This window comes from Heterodontus francisci, chromosome 6 (genome assembly GCF_036365525.1).
Source record: "Heterodontus francisci isolate sHetFra1 chromosome 6, sHetFra1.hap1, whole genome shotgun sequence".
In the NCBI taxonomy this organism is placed as follows: domain Eukaryota; kingdom Metazoa; phylum Chordata; class Chondrichthyes; order Heterodontiformes; family Heterodontidae; genus Heterodontus; species Heterodontus francisci.
This window is the reverse complement of record NC_090376.1, coordinates 120,158,320-120,177,178: the sequence shown is the minus strand read 5'-3', so window position 1 is coordinate 120,177,178 and position 18,859 is coordinate 120,158,320. Positions and strand designations below refer to the sequence as shown.

At 47.8% G+C, this 18,859-nt stretch overlaps 1 protein-coding gene across 2 annotated transcripts in view; it reads left to right on the top strand.

Moving 5' to 3' along the window:
- The window catches only part of si:ch73-390b10.2 (Golgi pH regulator), a 62,336-nt gene that overhangs the window by 27,619 nt on the left and 15,858 nt on the right, over positions 1 to 18,859 (top strand). For both annotated transcript variants that reach the window (XM_068034201.1, XM_068034200.1), the window contains 3 exons: positions 9,487 to 9,598; positions 10,443 to 10,529; positions 16,164 to 16,256. In XM_068034201.1, the coding sequence (XP_067890302.1) occupies positions 9,487 to 9,598; positions 10,443 to 10,529; positions 16,164 to 16,256 (292 nt within the window). The remainder of the gene's footprint in view (positions 1 to 9,486; positions 9,599 to 10,442; positions 10,530 to 16,163; positions 16,257 to 18,859) is intronic.

Genomic DNA, 18,859 nt, shown 5'->3' with positions numbered 1-18,859 from the left:
TTATCAATTCTGTATAATTCCATTATTGTGGGTTGGCCTTTAGCACTTCATCCAAGTGGCCATTATTATGTGAGGCTTGAAAATGTGAGTCAACAAACTCTTCAACTGTGATGGTACACTTTATCCTATCCTCACATGACTCCCACACATGGGCAGTTTCTAACAGTCAGTAGCAGAAATATTAACTAATTTTCCCCTGTGGCCTAATGACTATTGTTAGCACCACCCAATAGTTGCCCCAAACATGATTAATTAATTCCACACATAATGGGAGTTGGATCCTTGGGTCATCTAGTCCGTATATAAAAGAAATCTTGCATTTATATTGCGCCTTTCACGACTTCAGAACCCTGCTCCCCACCCCCATCCCAGCCCGCCAAAAGCACTTTACAGCCAATTAATACTTTTAAAGTGTAGTCACTGTTTTAATATAGGCAAGTGGCAGCCACAAAGAGCCATGTGACAATGACTGGGTAATCTGTTTTAGTGAGGGTGAGTGAGGGATAAATATTGGTCCCAGGGCACCAGGGAGGACTCACCTGCTCTTCTTCCAGTAGTGCTGTGGGATCTTTTACATTCACCTGAAAGAGCAGACAGCTTAAAGCCTCATCTGAAAGATGGCACCTCCGACACTGCAGCACTCCCTCAGTACTATCCTTGAAGTGTCAGCCTAGATTTTTATGCTCTCGTCTCTGGCGTAGGACTTGAACCCACGACCCTCTGACTGGAAGCAAGAGTGCTCCAAACTGGGCCATGACTGACACATGACGAACTTTAGGAAGTGAACCATTCTGCTAGGACTTGTCTTCGTTGAAAAGTGTTTAGAAAGGAGGAAAGTAAGCTTTTTTTTTTCCTGGCATGACATCAGTGGTGCGAGGATGTATGCTGTGCACTTGTAAACAAAAGAAATGATTTGCCAAACACTATAAAATCGCCTTCACCTAGTTTGAGACTAATTAATGTTCTCCTGAACTTGATCAGTCATGTCATTATCATCTTCCGGGTAGCTGAATGCTGGAACAGCCTGTTCTGGATACCCTGGTCCTCAGCACTGTAATAACCCCAGACAAGGTTTGGGCTACAGGTACAATGTCTGTGTCGTAGCCGTTTTCTCAGAGAATGCAGGGATGTGTGAAGTGTCCAGTCTGATGCTCGGACCATCGTGAGCTGTGGGACAGTCTTGGTGGACCAGCTGGTCTTTCCTGCCTCATCAGTTTTGTATGTTCGTTATGCCATGTTATATTACAGCTTAAAATTTCACTTTTACTGCTGAACTATACAGTCACTGTGTCACTGCGCAATTTTTGTTGAGAGACTTGCAGTGAAATAACCAATTAAATGTTTGATTCACAAGTCAGATACATTTTTTTTAAAGTTTCTGCCACTAGAGGAGAGTAGATTTAATAGATTTTTAAAGTTATGATGGACTTTGGGTGAGCAGGGAAAGACTCCTTCCTTAGCTGAGGTGTCATGAACAATAGAGTCATAGAGAGATACAGCACCGAAACAGGCCCTTCGGCCCAACGAGTCCGTGCTGACCATCAACCACCCATTGATGAATTATTAATTTATAATGTTCACTGAGAGAGGGGACATGGTAAGAAATTTGTTGCAGCATGGGATGCTTTAGCACACAGACTGGCTGAAACGAAAACCATTGCTATTTAGGGGAAAAGGGGATTAAATATTTGAAACAGAGGAAGAAAGTAGTGTTATGAGGACAAATCAAGGTGGGGCAGTTAATTTGGATTGCCAAAGCAAAGAGCCAGGACAGAGGTGATGGGCCAAGTGGCTTCCTATGTTGTAAATGTTCAAACTTGCATAGCAATTACAGCACAAAAGCAGGCCATTCGGCCCAGCTGGTATAAGCTGGTGTTTATGCTCCTCCCACTTCCTCTTCATCTCATCCTATTAGCATATCTTTCTATTCCTTTCTCCCTCATTTGTTTATCTAGTTTCCCCATAAATGCATTGATGCTATTCATCTCAACCAGTCCATATGGTAGTGAGTTCCACATTCTTACTACTCTCTGGATAAAGAATTTTCTCCTGAATTCCCTATTTGATATATTAGTGATTATTTTACATTTATGGACCCTAGTTTTGAAATGTCTAACAGCTTTCTGTTTCATCTCCTACTTTCATGCGGAAGGTTATAGTACGTTGCCCACATTACCCGATGAGTTAATCTGGTTGTTTTTCTTGCTGTATATAGTTTCTGGTAAACTCCTCAACACTTTCCTTGTGCCTACACTGTCTGTGTTCGGTTCATTTGGTGAAACCAGCTTGCAGATTGAAGTGGTAGGGATTTTCCTTTCATGTTCAGAAGAAAAAGGTATTTGAATAAATGTTCTAGTTCCTACAGCTCTGTTTAGCTTTTGCTGAATTCTAGCTTCAGTTTAAAGATGAACACATTACACCGCCACACTGCAGCTCGCGATTCCTGTTTCCCACTCTGTTGCTGTATCCTTGTGCATTCTTTTCAAAGTTTTCCAACTTCCTTTTAAATAATGTTCCAATGTCATTTTCACTGTCCACTTCTGGTAAAGTATTCCATGTGCTAATAACTCTGAAAAGTTTCTTCTAATTTTCCCCTTCACTCTTCTCAAGAATAACCCTCCATAAACATTTGAAACTCTACTGCCCGTATCTGAACTCTCACCAAATCCCATTTGCCCATCAAATTAGCTCTCACTCCACCAAAGCCTCAAGTTTAAAATACCCATCCCCATGTACAGAGCCATCCAGGTCTTCGCCCTTCTCTATCTCCGTAACTTCCTCCAGCTCTACAACCCTCCTAGATCTTTGAGTTCCTCCAATTCTGGCCTCTTGTGCATCCCAGATTTTATTCACACCTCCAGCTGCTGAGGCCTTAAGCTCTGGAATTCCCTCCCTGCCTCTCCACATCTTTCTCCTCCCTTAAGAGCCATTTAATAACCGGCCTCTTAAACCAAACTTTTAATTACCACTCCTATTATCTCCATCTTTGGCTCATTGTTAGCTTTTTGGTTGATAACACTCACATTAAAGGTATTTTGTAAATGCAAGTTGTTTTTGAATTTATGCCCCTTGGTTGCACACGAATCAGTGAAGTTTGTAGAATCTTGTTCCCTAAAATAAAATCTTATGCTGCACATACACTACAATTACCCACCTGTGGCGCTCAGTATAATTTCCAGGCAGGTAAAAGCCCATTTATGCTGCCTGGTATAACACAGCTGCGCTTTCAGCATGTAAATATTAAAGAGTGTAGCCGAGGGCTTCTGCACTAAGTATCTACGTATCTCCAGGTAGGTTTTAAAAGTCTGCAGGAGAGCCAGAGAACTTGCCTGGAGAACACTGTTTAAATCTTGTTTGATACTGCATTGGACTTGTACATAACAAAGTGTCACACCCAAGTGGTGTGAGACTGCCTCCTCCTGTTCAGAATCAATGACTACTTCATCATCGGATCAAAATCCTGGAACTCCCTACTTGAGAGCTGTGGGAGTACCTTCACCACACATGCTGCAGTGGTTCAACGAGGCAGTTCGCCACTACCTTCATGAAGGCAACTAGTGATGGGCAATAAATTTCGGCCTTGCCCCCAGTGATGCTCACATTCTGAGAATTTGCACAGTTCTGGGCACCACACTTTATGAAGGATGTCATGGCCTTGGAGATGTTACAGAGGAGGTTTGCAGGGATGAGTTAAGTGCTGAATGGAGAAACCGGGATTGTTCTCCTTTTAGCAGAGAAGGTTTAGGGGAGATTTAATAGAAGTGTCCAAAATTATGGAGACTTGATGGAAAAAGGGTTTCCTCTGGCAAGTGAGTCATTAACCAGAGGCCATAGTTTTAAAATAATTGGCGAAAGAAGTAGAGGGAGAAATGAGGGCTGTTAAGATCTGGAACACACACAGTGTGTGGAATCAGATTCCACAGAAACTTTCAAATGGCAATTGGACTTATACTTGAAGAGAACTAATTTTCAGGGTAGTGGGGAGAAGGTTGAGGGGTAGGATGAAATTGGATAGCTCTTTCAAATAGCCGGCACAGGCATGATAGGCCAAATGGCAACCTTCTTTAGTGTAAGGTTCTATGATTCTATGAATAAATAAAATTTCAATTCCTCTGTAGTGAGAACGGGCTTTGACAAGGACATTCTATTGGGTGAAGCTGAACAAGGATTGGTGGTTTTCAGCTTAGTTGTCAATTGAGCTACCTATTCATCAAGTCTGGTAAGTCATCAAAGTAGGTGTGGTCTGAGTCTGTCAGACATGTGACCGGTTCAGGGCCATTTTCATTCATGGGATGTGGTCGTCGCTGGCTAGGCCAGCATTTATTGCCCATTCCTAATTGTCCTTGAGAAGGTGGTGGTGAACTGCCTTCTTGAACCGCTGCAGTCCTTGGGGTGTAGCTACACCCACAGTGCAGTTCCAGGATTTTGATCCCGCGACAGTGAAGGAATGGCGATATAGTTCCAAGTCAGGATGGTGTGTGGCTTGGAGGGGAATTTGTAGTTGATGGTGCTGCCATGCACCTGGTGCCCTTATCCTGAGAGGTGGTAGAGGTTGCAGGTTTGGAAGGTGCTGTTAAAGGCGCCTTGGTGAGTTGCTGCAATGCATCTTGTATATGGTACACGCCACTGTGTGTCGGTGGTGGAGGGAATGAATGTTTAAGGTGGTGGATGGGATGCCATTCAAGTGGACTGCTTTGTCCTGGATGGTATCGAGCATCTTGAGTGTTGTTGGAGCTGCACCCATCCAGGCATGTGGAGACTATTGCATCACACTTGTGCCTTGTAAATGGTGGACAGGCATTGGGGAGACAGGAGGTGAGTTACTCGCTGCAGAATTCCCAGCCTCTGACCTGCTCTTTAGCCACAGCATTTATGTGGCTGGTCCAGTTCAGTTTCTGGTCAATGGTGACCCGCAGGATGTTGATAGTGGAGGATTCAACAATAGTAATGCCCATTGAACGTCAAGGGGAGATGGTTAGATTCTTCCTTGTTTGAGATGGTCATTGCCTGGTACTAATGTTACTTGCCACTTATCAGCCCAAGCCTGGATGTTGTTCTGGTCTTGTTGCATATAGACATGGGCTGCTTCAGTATCTGAGGAGTCATGACTGGTGCTGAACATTGTGCAATCATCAGCGAACATCCCCACTTCTGACCTTATGATTGAAGGAAGATGAAGCAGCTGAAGTTGGTTGGGCCTAGGACACTACCCTGAGGAACTCCTGCAGTGATATCCTGGGACTGAGATGATTGACCTCCAACAACCACAACTATCTTCCTTTACGCTAGGTATGACTCCAACCAGTGGAGAGTTTTCCCCCGATTCCCTTTGATTCCAGTTTTGCTAAGGCTCCTTGATGCCATACTTGGTCAAATGCTGCCTTGATGTCAAGGGCAGTCACTCTCACCTCACCTCTTGAGTTCAGCTCTTTTGTACATCCTTGGACCAAGGCTGTAGTGAGGTCAGGAGCTGAATGGCCCTGGCGGAACTCAAACTGAGCGTCAGTGAACAGGTTATTGTTGAGCAAGTGTTGCTTGATGGCACTGTTGACGACCCCTTCTATAACTTTGCTGATAATCGAGAGTAGACTGATGGGGCTGTAATTAACCGAGTTGGATTTCTCCTGCTTTTTGTGCACAGGATATACCTGGGCAGTTTTCCACATTGCCGGGTAGATGCCAGTGTTGTAGCTGTACTGGAACAGCTTTGCTAGGGACGTGGCTTTTTCTGAAGCACAAGTCTTCAGTACTATTGCTGGAATGTTGTCAGGGCCCATAGCCTTTGCAGTATCCAGTGTCTTCAGCCGTTTCTTGATATCATGTGGAGTGAATCGGATTGGCTGAAGACTGGCATCTGTGAAGCTGGGGAAACTCAGGAAGAGGCCATGATAGATCATTCACTCGGCGTTTAGTTTAGTTTAGTTCAGCATGGATGCAAATGCTTCAGCCTTGTCTTTTGCACTGATGTGCTGGCTCTCCCATCATTGAGGATGGGGATATTTGTGGAACTGCCTCCTCCTGTCAGTTGTTTAATTGTACACCAGCATTCATGACTGGTTGTGGCAGGACTGCAGAGCTTAGATCTGATCCATCAGTTGTGGGATTGCTTAGCCCTGTTTATTGCACGCTGTTTCCGCTGTTTGGCATTCAAGTAGTCCTGGGTTGTAGCCTCACCAGGCTGACACCTCATTTTTAGGTTTGCCTGGTGCTGTTCCTGGCATGCTCTCCTACACTCTTCTTTGAACCAGGATTAGTTCCCTGGCTTGATGGTAATGGGAGAGTGGCGGATGTGGAGGGCCATGAGGGTACAGATTGTGGTTGAAAACAATTCTGCTGCTGCTGATGGCCTGCAGCGCCTCATGGATGTGCAGTTTTGCATTGCTAGATCTGTTCGAAATCTGTCCTTTTTAGCACAGTGGTAGTGCCTCGCAACACAATGGTGAGGACAGGACTTCATCTCCACAAGGACTGTATGGTGGTCACTCCTACCAAAACTGTCATGGATGGATGTATCTGCGACAGGTAGATTGGTGAAGACAAGGTCAAATATGTTTTTCCCTCATGGTTCCCTCACCACCTGCCGCAGACCCAGTCTTGCAACTGTGTCCTTTCGGACTCGGCCAGTAATTGTGCTACTGAGCTACTCTTGGTGATGGACATTGAAGTCCCCCGCCCAGAGTAGATTTTGTTTCCCTGCTACCCGCAGTGCTTCTTCCAATTGGTGTTCAAAATGGAGTACTAATTCATCAGCCGAGGGGGTGGGGAGTTGGCAGTAGGTGGTAATCAGCAGGAGGTTTCCTTGCCCATGTTTGACTCTGGTACCCTTGGCATCAGATCAATGTCGAGGACTCCCAGGGCAACTCCCTCCCAACTATATGCCACTGTGCCGCCACCTCTGCTGGGTCTGTCCTGCTGGTGGGACAGAGCATGCTCTGGGATGGCGATGGTGGTTTCTGGGACATTGTCTGCAAGGTATGATTCCGTGAGTCAGGCTGTTGCTTGACTCCCAATTTTGGCACAAGTCCCCAGATTTTAGTAAGGAGGACTTTGCATGGTCGACGGGGCTGGGTTTGCCGTTGTCGTTTCCGGTGCCTAGGTCGAAGCAGGTGGTCCGTCCAGTTTCATTCCTTTTCTTAGACTTTGTAGTGGCTTGATACAACTGAGTGGCTTGCTCGGCCATTTCAGAGGACATTTAAGAGTCAACCACATTGCTGTGGGTCTGGAGTCACGTGTAGGCCAGACCAGGTAAGGATGACAGATTTCCTTCCCCAAAGGACGTTAGTGAACCAGATGGGTTTTTTACAAGAATTGATAATGGTTTCATTGTCACCACTAGACTAGCTTTTAATTCCAGATTTATTAATTGAATTCAAATTCCACCTTCTGCCATGGTGGGATTCCAGAGTATTAACCTGGCGCTCTGGATTACTAGTCTAATGACTGGTGCTCAACCGTTGTGAAACCAAGGGTAGGACAGCAAAGTGGCAACTTTGACAACACTGTAGACCTCGGATATCAGATGTTAGGTGCTTGGTTCCGAATTCCTGTAGCCATCCAAAATCTCAGATCATTTCCAAGCCAAAGGAAGAGAAGTCCAGTTCCAAAGATAAGGTAAGTTGTTAATGCTTCAGCCTTTAAAAGTCATTGGAACATGGATCTTAGTACAATTATAGCAGTACAAGTAACAACAGTGAAAATAAGACCTACAACAACATATCTTGTATTTATATAGTGCCTTTATCACAATAAAATTGCCCGAGGCACTTCATAGGAGCATTGTAAGGCAAAATTTGACTGAGCCACATAAGCAGATATTAGAACAGGTAAAGAGTTAGGTTTTAAGAGCATCTTAAAGAGGAATAGAGAGGTAGAGGAAAAGGTTGTGCACCAAAGATAAAAAGGAAAGAAATTACATCTCTCTAGCATTTTTTACATCCCAAATTGTTTTACAGCCAATCAAGTACTTTTGAAGTAGTTAACTGTGGTGATGTATCAAATGCCGTCGTCAATTTGCGCAGAGCAAGCTCCCACAAACAGCTATATGATAATGAGCAGATAATCTGTTTTTTTAGTGATGTGGTTTGAGGGGTAAATAGTGGCCAGGACAGTGGGGAGAGCTCCCTTCTGCTCTTCGAATAGTGCCACGGGATATTTTCCATCTACCTGGGAGGGCATGCGGGACTTTGGTTTTAACGCCTCCCCCAAAAGACGTAGTGCAGCATTCCTTCAGCACTGCAATGAAGTGTCAGCCTGGATTTTATGTTCAAGTCTGTGGAGTGGAACTAGAAGCCACAACGTTCTGACTCAGAGGCACAGGTGCTACCCACGACTGGCATCTTGCACTTTCAATCCTTCAGAAAAGTCTGTTAACATTCAACTGTCTCAACCTCCTTCCTTTTCTTGTTCACAACCGCATGCTTTGAGTGAGCATGAGACACTTGATGGCTGAGTATACGGAACAGACTTTATTGATGTCCATTATTGGTGATCGATCTAACAGAAAGTGGCTTTTGGTTTCTGGTTTTGTCTTTAAGCCTTCCAAAGAACTGTTGAAGGCTATGCTTTAGATACAGCATATTTTTTGTGCATCAAAGGTACATGTCACAGATAAGAACTCATGGCGTTTCCATTTCTGAATCCTTTGAAAACGGTCTGTTCATGTAAACAGTTGTAGTTGTTTACTCCAAAGCTACTTCCCTCAAACAAGATTTCCTGACTTAACTGTTTCCGAATCTTTGAAGAGTAGGCTTTATTAATCATTATCTTTCCATACCAATACTAATGGATCCCTCTACCTATATTTATTAAAGTAGCCACCGAAGTTAAACTTCAACCACTCATGCTTGATGTCATTATTATTTATTTCCTTGCACAAACATTTCTTGTATACAACACTCAGGCACTAAAAGCAGAAGGCAAGCCATGCTTTCCTGAAGACTCTTCGAAGTCATCCTGTTTACTGTGAAAAGCCAGTTCCAAGCTTCAAGGAAGTTCAATTACTAATCCTTAACTTTTCAGCATGTCTAGCAGAGCCCTATGATGGCCGTTGTGTATTGTTGAGCAATATCAGGCAATGGGTAATAGTGATACTTGCAATGGACTCGTCAGTTGCAGCTGTACCCACTGACTGTACTGATTCAGCTAGAAGCATCCAGTAGTTAGGATAACAAATTTCTATGCTTGTAATAGAATAGCACTGAGGTTCTCTTCTCTTCCCCCATCCTAATGTCTTTTCCTTCCCCATATCCTGCCCTCCGCTGCTAACCTGGATCACTGGTGTCTAACACACTTAGTATCCTGACTCATCATAGAACTCTGGTAAGATTTAGTTCTAATCTGGGTTTCTGTCTCAATACTTTCCCTTGCTGTGTGTCTGTTGCGTTCTGGATAAACTCTCATTGACTGGTGGTATTTTGTTTGGCTTGGTAATGTGCCTGTCTGTATAAGAGATCCAACCTCATTTATTTCTCCTTTGTTCCCCTGTAGAATTGCAGTGACCAGGAGGATGATGTACCAGCGTGGAGAGGTGCTGAATAAGCCTGCAGGATTTTGGGGAATGATTAAAAGTGTGACATCATCATCTTCCAACAGTGAAAATATCCTTTTTTATGATGACAATAAGGGGTGTCACATTCTGGAACTTGAAATGGGGATAGGCCTTGTTATTTTACATAGAATAGATTTCATAGCTATCTGATATACCCTGAATTGCATGGAATTTATAGCACAGAAACAGGCCATTTGGGTTGTTTATGCTCCACATTAGCCTTCTCCCACCCTTCTAAATCTCACTTTATTAGCACATCCTTCTGTTCCTCTCTTTCGTTTACTTACCTAGTTTCTCTTTAAAAGCATTATTCACCTCAACGACTCCATTTGGTAGCGAGTTCCACATTTTCATCACTCTGTGGTTAAAGAAGTTTCTCCTGAATTTCTTATTGGATTTATTAGTAACTATCTTATATTTATGACCCCTAGTTTTGGACTCCCCCACCCCCCCCCCCCTCCCCACTAGTGGAAATCGCTTCACTATGTCTACCCTATCAAACCCTTTCATTATCTTTAACACCTCTGTCAGGTCACCCCTCAGCCTTGTCTTTTCTAGAGAAAAGAGCCCCAGTCAATTCAATCTTTCCCGATCGGTATAACCTCTCAGTTCTGGTATCATCCTTGTAAGTTTTTTTGCACTTTTTCCAGTGCCTGTATATCCTTTTACAATATGGAGACTGGAACTGAGCACAGTAACTCTTGAAGTATGTTAAATGTACACACACTTATCATTTCTTGTAAATACTTCTTCAGATTACAGGCATTTCCTTCCGTTACTTGTTCAATCTGCATATGGCTCTTTGTCACTCCTGCAGTTAAAGATGCATCTCATGAGTACCACAGCGGGTTTAGTTCACTTAAGTTGGAGCTTTCTTTAACATTTCCCTTCAGATCTCTCACTTATTCAGCAAGAAGTGGATGCGCTGGAGGAACTGAGCCGACAGTTGTTTCTCGAAACGGTTGATCTGCACGCGACTAAGGTATTGATTAAATTGGCATATTGTCCACCATCTAAAACAATACATACATGTCTTTGGTCACTGCGTATCTACAAGAATTTGTTCTGCTGAAAAAGATAGAAAGTAACTTTTTAATGATATATTAAAAATCTTCCACACTCCCTTTCTAGAAAACCTGATTCCTTCCATTCATAGAATGATATGGCACAGAAGGAGGCCATTCAGCCTATCGTGTCAATGCCGGCTCTTTGAAAGAGCTGTCCAATTAGTTCCACTCCTCTGCTCTTTCCCCATAGCCCTGCACTTTTTTCCTTTTCAACTATATACCCAATTCCCCTTTGAAACTTACCATTGAACCTGCTTCCACTGCCCTTTCAGATTTGTTTTAATCATAACTCCTGTTCACGTTGTCAGTTTTTTTTCAGCATCAATTCCTGTGTGCACATTTCTAATGGAAACTCTCCACATAAACTTACCATGCTGTAATTATAACTTCTTACCAGTGATGGTGCTGCAGCCTCAGTTTTGTCTCCTCAAATGGTTTTCTTCAAACCAGCTCTACATCTCTACGTTTTGCCATTTAACGATAATATAAAATCAGTATTGTATAAAAGGGCAGAGTGTGTAACTTTAATATAGAATTGAATTATGTCTGTGTGCCCTGATTGAATTATTTCCCGCCCCGCAACCCTCATTTCACTTGAAAACTATGGTCTTGTCTGCCTGGGCAATTGACTAATATATTAAGAATGGAACATCTATGTATGGGCACTTCTGAGCTGCACAAAGAAAGAAATAATGAACTTGCATTTCTCTAGTGCCTTTCACAACCTCAGGATGAGCCAAAGCACTTTACAGCCAATTAAGTATTTTTGAAGTGTCGTCACTGTTGTAATGTAGGAGCCGCAGCAGCCAATTTGTGCACAGCAAGCTCCCACAAACAGCAATGTGATCATGACCAGTTAATCTGTTTTTATAGTGATGTTAGTTGGAGGATCAATAGTGGCCAGAACACCAAGGAGAATCGTTCTGCTCTACTTCAAAATAGTGATCGTGGCATCTTTCACGTCCACGTGACAGGGCAGATGGGACCTTCGATTTAAGCCTGCGTTTGCTGACAACGCAATCACTCAGTGGCACAGTACTTGGACATGCGTAAATGCAGCCTCATGCACTTTAATGTCACTGTCTGCGACATTTTGGCAGCTGCCAGTAGCAAAGATGGCACTGCTCAACATATCACAAGAACAAAAACAAATGAAACCAAAATGGCCACTACTGGTCCCCACTCCTGCTCCCCGCAACGGGTTGTTTAATAAATTTTATTGACAATTATTTCAGGACACAAACCCGAATTTTAAACCAGTTAGTATTTTAAAAAGAGATTTCTAACATTTTTGGATGTTAGAACAGATAAATCCTAGGAGCTTGTGTTCTGCATGAACACCAGCAGAGAGCTGCTTCTGTGATGTAATAAGAGCCAAATCACCGATTTGATCCAGTATCACTTCAGTGAGCTTTGTGTTTAGACCTAAGCTCCAGGATAGCTGCATGTGTGGGATTGTGCGTGCATTTCAACAGAATCCGTGGCCTTACCCCTTCTTCCCCCTCAGCCCTCCCCTCCCCTTAGTGGCCTGCGACCTGACCCGAACCCGACGGGACACGACGACAAGTGGCTGGTTCAGGTCAGGTTGGGGCCGGCTTTTGAGCTCAGGTTGGGCCGAGTCCAAGTCGAGTTGGGTCGGGCTGGACACACACAGTGAATGCTCTGCTGGTAAGTATTAAAAATAAATAACTTACCTGAGCTGGGAGTCGGGGATGAAACTGAGTCTGAGCAGTGAGCAAGTGACGTCAGTATGACGTCATCGCGCATGCACTGCAGCTTCTTGCAGGTTCGGTGTCAGGAAGGTAAGTAAAGGGATGGTCGGGTTGAGTAGTGGCGGGATCGGGTCTGGTTGGGCTCGGGGCAAAATCGGAGGGACTCGGGGCCAGGTCGGGCTCAGGTCCGCTGTGGTTCGGTTGGGTTCTTTGGCCCAACCTAAAGCAGGCCTCCCCTGCTTATCTTGCCACACTCTCTCTTTCTTACCCCGTGCAGGGAAAAAAGGCTGCAGAAGCGGGAAGGAGCGGGGAGTAGTAGCGGGAGGGAGCGAGGACCAGAAGCAGACCCAGTGGCGGTAGAAAGCGGGGACCAGTAGCGGGTCCAGAAGTGGGAGGGAGCGGGGACCAGAAGCAGAACCAGTAGTAGTAGAGAGCGGGGACCAGAAGCGGGAGGGAGCGGGGACCAGAAGCAGAACCAGTAGCGGTAGAGAGCGGGGACCAGAAGCAGAACCAGTAGCGGTAGAGAGCGGGGACCAGAAGCGGGAGGGAGCGGGGACCAGAAGCAGAACCAGTAGCGGTAGAGAGCGGGGACCAGAAGCGGGAGGGAGCGGGGACCAGAAGCAGAACCAGTAGCGGTAGAGAGCGGGGACCAGAAGCGGGAGCGAGCGGGGACCAGTAGCAGAACCAGTAGCGGTAGAGAGCGGGGACCAAGAGCGGGGACCAGTAGCAGAACCAGTAGCGGGAGAGAGCGGGGACCAGAAGCGGGAGGGAGCGGGGACCAGAAGCAGAACCAGTAGCGGTAGAGAGCGGGGGCCAGTAGCAGAACCAGTAGCGGGAGAGAGCGGGGACCAGTAGCAGAACCAGTAGCGGGAGAGAGCGGGGACCAGTAGCGGGAGGGAGCGGGGACCAGAAGCAGAACCAGTAGCGGTAGAGAGCGGGGACCAGAAGCGGGAGGGAGCGGGGACCAGAAGCAGAACCAGTAGCGGTAGAGAGCGGGGACCAGTAGCGGTAGGGAGCGGGGACCAGTAGCGGTAGGGAGCGGGGACCAGTAGCGGTAGGGAGCGGGGACCAGTAGCGGGAGGGAGCGGGGACCAGTAGCGGGAGGGAGCGGGGACCAGTAGCGGGAGGGAGCGGGGACCAGTAGCGGGAGGGAGCGGGGACCAGTAGCGGGAGGGAGCGGGGACCAGTAGCGGGAGGGAGCGGGGACCAGTAGCGGTAGAGAGCGGGGTCCAGTAGCGGTAGAGAGCGGGGACCAGTAGCGGTAGAGAGCGGGGACCAGTAGCGGTAGAGAGCGGGGACCAGTAGCGGTAGGGAGCGGGGACCAGTAGCGGTAGGGAGCGGGGACCAGTAGCGGTAGGGAGCGGGGACCAGTAGCGGTAGGGAGCGGGGACCAGTAGCGGTAGGGAGCGGGGACCAGTAGCGGTAGGGAGCGGGGACCAGTAGCGGTAGGGAGCGGGGACCAGTAGCGGTAGGGAGCGGGGACCAGTAGCGGTAGGGAGCGGGGACCAGTAGCGGTAGGGAGCGGGGACCAGTAGCGGTAGGGAGCGGGGACCAGTAGCGGTAGGGAGCGGGGACCAGTAGCGGTAGGGAGCGGGGACCAGTAGCGGTAGGGAGCGGGGACCAGTAGCGGGAGGGAGCGGGGACCAGTAGCGGGAGGGAGCGGGGACCAGAAGCGGGAGGGAGCGGGGACCAGAAGCAGAACCAGAAGCGGGAGGGAGCGGGGACCAGAAGCGGGAGGGAGCGGGGAGTAGTAGCGAGAGGGGGCGGGGGACCAGAAGCAGAACCAGTAGCGGGAGGGAGCGGGGACCAGTAGCGGGAGGGAGCGGGGACCAGAAGCGGGAGGGAGCGGGGAGTAGTAGCGAGAGGGGGCGGGGGACCAGAAGCAGGTGGGAGCGGGGACCAGAAGCAGAACCAGTAGCGGGAGAGCGCGGGGACCAGTAGCGAGAGGGGGCGGGGGACCAGTAGCGAGAGGGGGCGGGGGACCAGTAGCGGGAGGGAGCGGGGAGTAGTAGCGGGAGGGAGCGAGGACCAGAAGCAGAACCAGTAGCAGTAGAGAGCGGGGAGCAGTAGCGGAAGAGAGTGGGGACCAGTAGCGGGACCAGAAGCAGGAGGGAGCGGGGACCAGAAGCAGAACCAGTCGCTGTAGAGAGCGGGGACCAGTAGCGGGACCAGAAGCAGGAGGGAGCGGGGACCAGAAGCAGAACCAGTCGCGGTAGAGAGTGGGGACCAGTAGCAGGACCAGAAGCAGGAGGGAGCGGGGACCAGAAGCAGAACCAGTAGCGGGAGAGCACGGGGACCAGTAGCGAGAGGGAGCGAGGACCAGAAGCAGAACCAGTAGCGGTAGAGAGCGGGGACCAGGAGCGGGGACCAGAAGCAGAACCAGTAGCGGGAGAGCACGGGGACCAGTAGCGGGAGAGCGCGGGGACCAGTAGCAGGACGGAGCGGGGACCAGAAGCGGGAGGGAGCGGGGAGTAGTAGCGAGAGGGGGCGTGGGACCAGTAGCGGGAGGGAGCGGGGACCAATAGCGGGAGGGAGCGGGGAGTAGTAGCGAGAGGGGGCGGGGGACCAGTAGCGGGAGGGAGCGGGGACCAATAGCGGGAGGGAGCGGGGAGTAGTAGCGAGAGGGGGCGAGGACCAGAAGCAGACCCAGTCGCGGTAGAAAGCGGGGACCAGTAGCGGGGACCAGAAGCAGGAGGGAGCGGGGACCAGAAGCAGAACCAGTAGCGGTAGAGAGCGGGGACCAGAAGCAGGAGAGAGCGGGGACCAGTAGCAGTCGAGAGCGGGGACCAGTAGCGGGACCAGAAGCAGGAGGGAGCGGGGACCAGAAGCAGAACCGGGAGCGCGCGGGGACCAGTAGCGGGAGCGCGCGGGGACCAGTAGCGGGAGCGCGCGGGGACCAGTAGCGGGAGCGCGCGGGGACCAGTAGCGGGAGCGCGCGGGGACCAGTAGCGGGAGCGCGCGGGGACCAGTAGCGGGAGCGCGCGGGGACCAGTAGCGGGAGCGCGCGGGGACCAGTAGCGGGAGCGCGCGGGGACCAGTAGCGGGAGGGAGCGGGGACCAGTAGCGGGAGGGAGCGGGGACCAGTAGCGGGAGGGAGCGGGGAGTAGTAGCAGGTGGGAGCGGGGACCAGAAGCAGAACCAGTAGCGGGAGAGCGCGGGAACCAGTAGCGGGAGGGAGCGGGGACCAGAAGCGGGAGGGAGCGGGGAGTAGTAGCGAGAGGGGTCGGGGGACCAGTAGCGGGAGGGAGCGGGGAGTAGTAGCGAGAGGGAGCAGGGGCCCGGGAATGAGGGATCGGTAGCGGGAGGGAGCGTGGGAGTAGTAGTGGGAGGGAGCGGGGGACCAGTAACGGGAGGGAGTGGGGACCAGTAGCAGGGCCAGAAGTGGGAGGGAGCAGGGACTGGGAGCGGGGACCCATAGCGGGAGGGAGTGGGGGACCGGTAGCGGGAGGGAGCGTGGACTTGACATCCTTTCTAAAGCGTGGTGCCCAGAACTGGGCGCAGTACTCCAGCTGAGGGCTAACCAGTGATTTTAAAAATATTTCCATAACTTTGGCAAGTATTTCAAACCACGATCTTGTTTTTCATATCACTGTATTGTTTTTTGCCTTTGACCCACTGTGATCTGAGGAAATGAAATAGCTTTGATGCAGTCAAGTGCAACACAGGTCATATGAATGCCAAAGTTGCATGGGAATGGAAATTAACTGGAATGAGAGAATTCAGATCTTCCCTGAAGGTTTAATGAGATTGTCCTTTGTGCTCCCTGACTGTAATAGAAACATCCTAGGGACACAGAAGTTTGGTGCTAAAAGCATGTGTCCTTTTTATCTTTTACAGGAAAGAATTGAATACTCAAAAACATTTCAAGGAAAATATTTCAATTTCTTGGGTTACTTTTTCTCTATATACTGTGTGTGGAAAATCTTCATGGTGAGTATAACTCTGCCACATGACACAGATGCACACGGAAAGGGCAAGAATAGATTTTGTGGATGTATTTTCTGTGTTAAGTAGCAAATTCTAAACCTCAGCCACAACACACTTCTCTTTTATATAAATAGTCAGTAAATCTGCACTTCCCTCCCTCTCTTCTGCACTGAACACTGAGAATGTAGGTAGACCAGTATTACTCTGCATGTAGCTGTATGTTACATTGGAACAGCAGGAGGCTGCTCAGCCCCTCGAGCCTGTTCCACCATTCAGTTAGATCATGGCTGATTTGTACCTTAATTCCATCTACCTGCCTTGGTTCACTAACCCCTTAACACCCTTACCCAACAAAAATCTGTCAGTCTCAGTCTTGACATTTTTAACCGACCCCCAGCCTCAACAGCTTTTTGGAGGAGAGTGTTCCAGATTTCCACTAGCCTTTGCGTGAAGAAGTGATTCCTAACATCACCCCTGAATGACCTGGCTCTAATTTTAAGATTCTGCCCCCTTGTTCTGGGTTCCGCCCCCCCCCCCCCCCCCCCCCCCCCCCGAGGAAATAGTTTCTCTCTATCTACCCTATCAAATCCTTAATTATCTTAAATACCTCAATTAGATCACCCCTCAATCTTCTGTGCTCGTGGGAATGCAGGCCCAGTCTGTGCAACCTAATTGGAAGTTGGCAAATGTTACACCGCTTTTCAAGAAAGGAGGTAGGGAGAAAACCGGAAACTACAGGCCGCTTAGCCTCACATCAGTCGTTGGGAAGGTGCTGGAAACTATTATTAAAGAAGTCTTAACATTGCACTTGGTAAAGCATAGTATGATTAGAACAAGTCAGCATGGTTTTACTAAAGGGAGATCCTGTTTGTCAAATTTATTAGAGTTTTTTGAGGATGTAACTACTCGGGTAGATAAAAGGGAACCAGTAGATGTAGTATACCTGGATTTTCAAAAGGCATTTGATAAGGTGCCACATAAAAGATTAATAGGCAAGATAAGGGCTTGTGGTTTTGGGGGTAATATATTAGCGTGGATAGAGGATTGGTTAACAGATGGAAAACAGAGAGTGGGCATAAATGGGGCATTTTCAAGTTGGTAGCCAGTGAATTGTGGGGTGTTGCAAGGAGATCAGTGCTGGGGCCTCAGCTATTTACACTCTATATTAACAATTTTATTTTATATTATATCATATAAATCATAGTAATGACTTGGATGAAGAGACAGAGAGTAATGTATCTAAGTTTTCTGATGATAAAAAGCTCAGTGGAGAGGTAAACAGTGGAGAGGACGTAGAGAGGCAGCAAAGAGATATAGACAGGTTAAGTGAGTGAGCAACAAGATGACAAATGGAGTATAATGTAGGGAAGTGTGAAGTTGTTCACTTTGGTCGTAAAATTAGAAAAGTAGAATATTTTTTAAAAGGTGTGAAACTGGTAAGTGTTGATGTTCAGAGAGACTTGGGGATACTCGTACAAGGAATGCCCAAAGTTAACATGCAGGTGCAGCAGTCTATTAGGAAGGCAAATGCATGTTGGCCTTTATTGCAAGGGGATTGGAGTACAGGAATAAAGAAGTCTTACTAAAATTGTACAGGGCTTTGGTGAGACCGCACCTGGAATACTGTGTGCAGTTTTGGTCTCCACATTTAAGAAAGGATATACTTGCCCTGGAGGCAGTGCAGTGAAGATTTACTAAATTGGACTTTGAGATGAGGGGTTGTCCTGAGATGAGGAGGCTGAGTAAATTGGACCTTTATTCTCTGGAGTTTAGAAGAATGAGAGATGATCTAATTGAGATATACAAGATTCTGAAAGGGCTTGATAGGGTAGAAGCTGAGAGATTGTTCCCACTGGTCAGTAAATTTAGAACACGGGGACACAGTCTCAGGATAAGGGGACGATCATTCAGGACTGAGATGAGGAGAAATTACTTCACTCAAAGGGTTGTGAGACTTTGGAATTCTCTATCAGATAGTTGTGGATGCTCCATCATTGAATACATTTAAGGCTGGGATAAATAGATTTTTGGTCTCGCAGGGAAACAAGGGATATGGGGAGCAGGCAGGAAAGTGGAATTGAAGCCCACGATCAGCCATGATCATATTGAATGGCGGAGCAGGCTCGACGGGCCATATGGTCTACTTCTGCTCCTATTTCTTGTGTTCTTGTCCCTAATTTAACCCTTTTACGCCCAGTATCATAATGCATTGCGAACAGTCCAGTTAACACTCCCTCTGACCACTTTCCTTCTTTTGTAAGAATCACCTACCTTCCCTCAAGTCCCCAAAGTAATTGAGATTGGTAACTCACCAAATGGAGAATCGCAGCCAAAACTCCTTTGCCCCCCCCCACCCAAAACTAATTTTTACGGCCTCCGATTTTCCCCAGATGTGATGTGTATATTGTAATTGTAGAATGATGCAGCACATAAGGAGGCCATTTGACCTGCCATGCCTGTGCCAGCTCTTTGAAAGAGCTATCCAAGTAATCCCACTTCCCTCCTCATTCCCCACAGCCCTGCAATACACAAATGATGAAAATACATCATCCAACATTGCACAAGAGATGCTGGTCACTCCCTGCGCCCAAGGTTTGGTGTAGTGG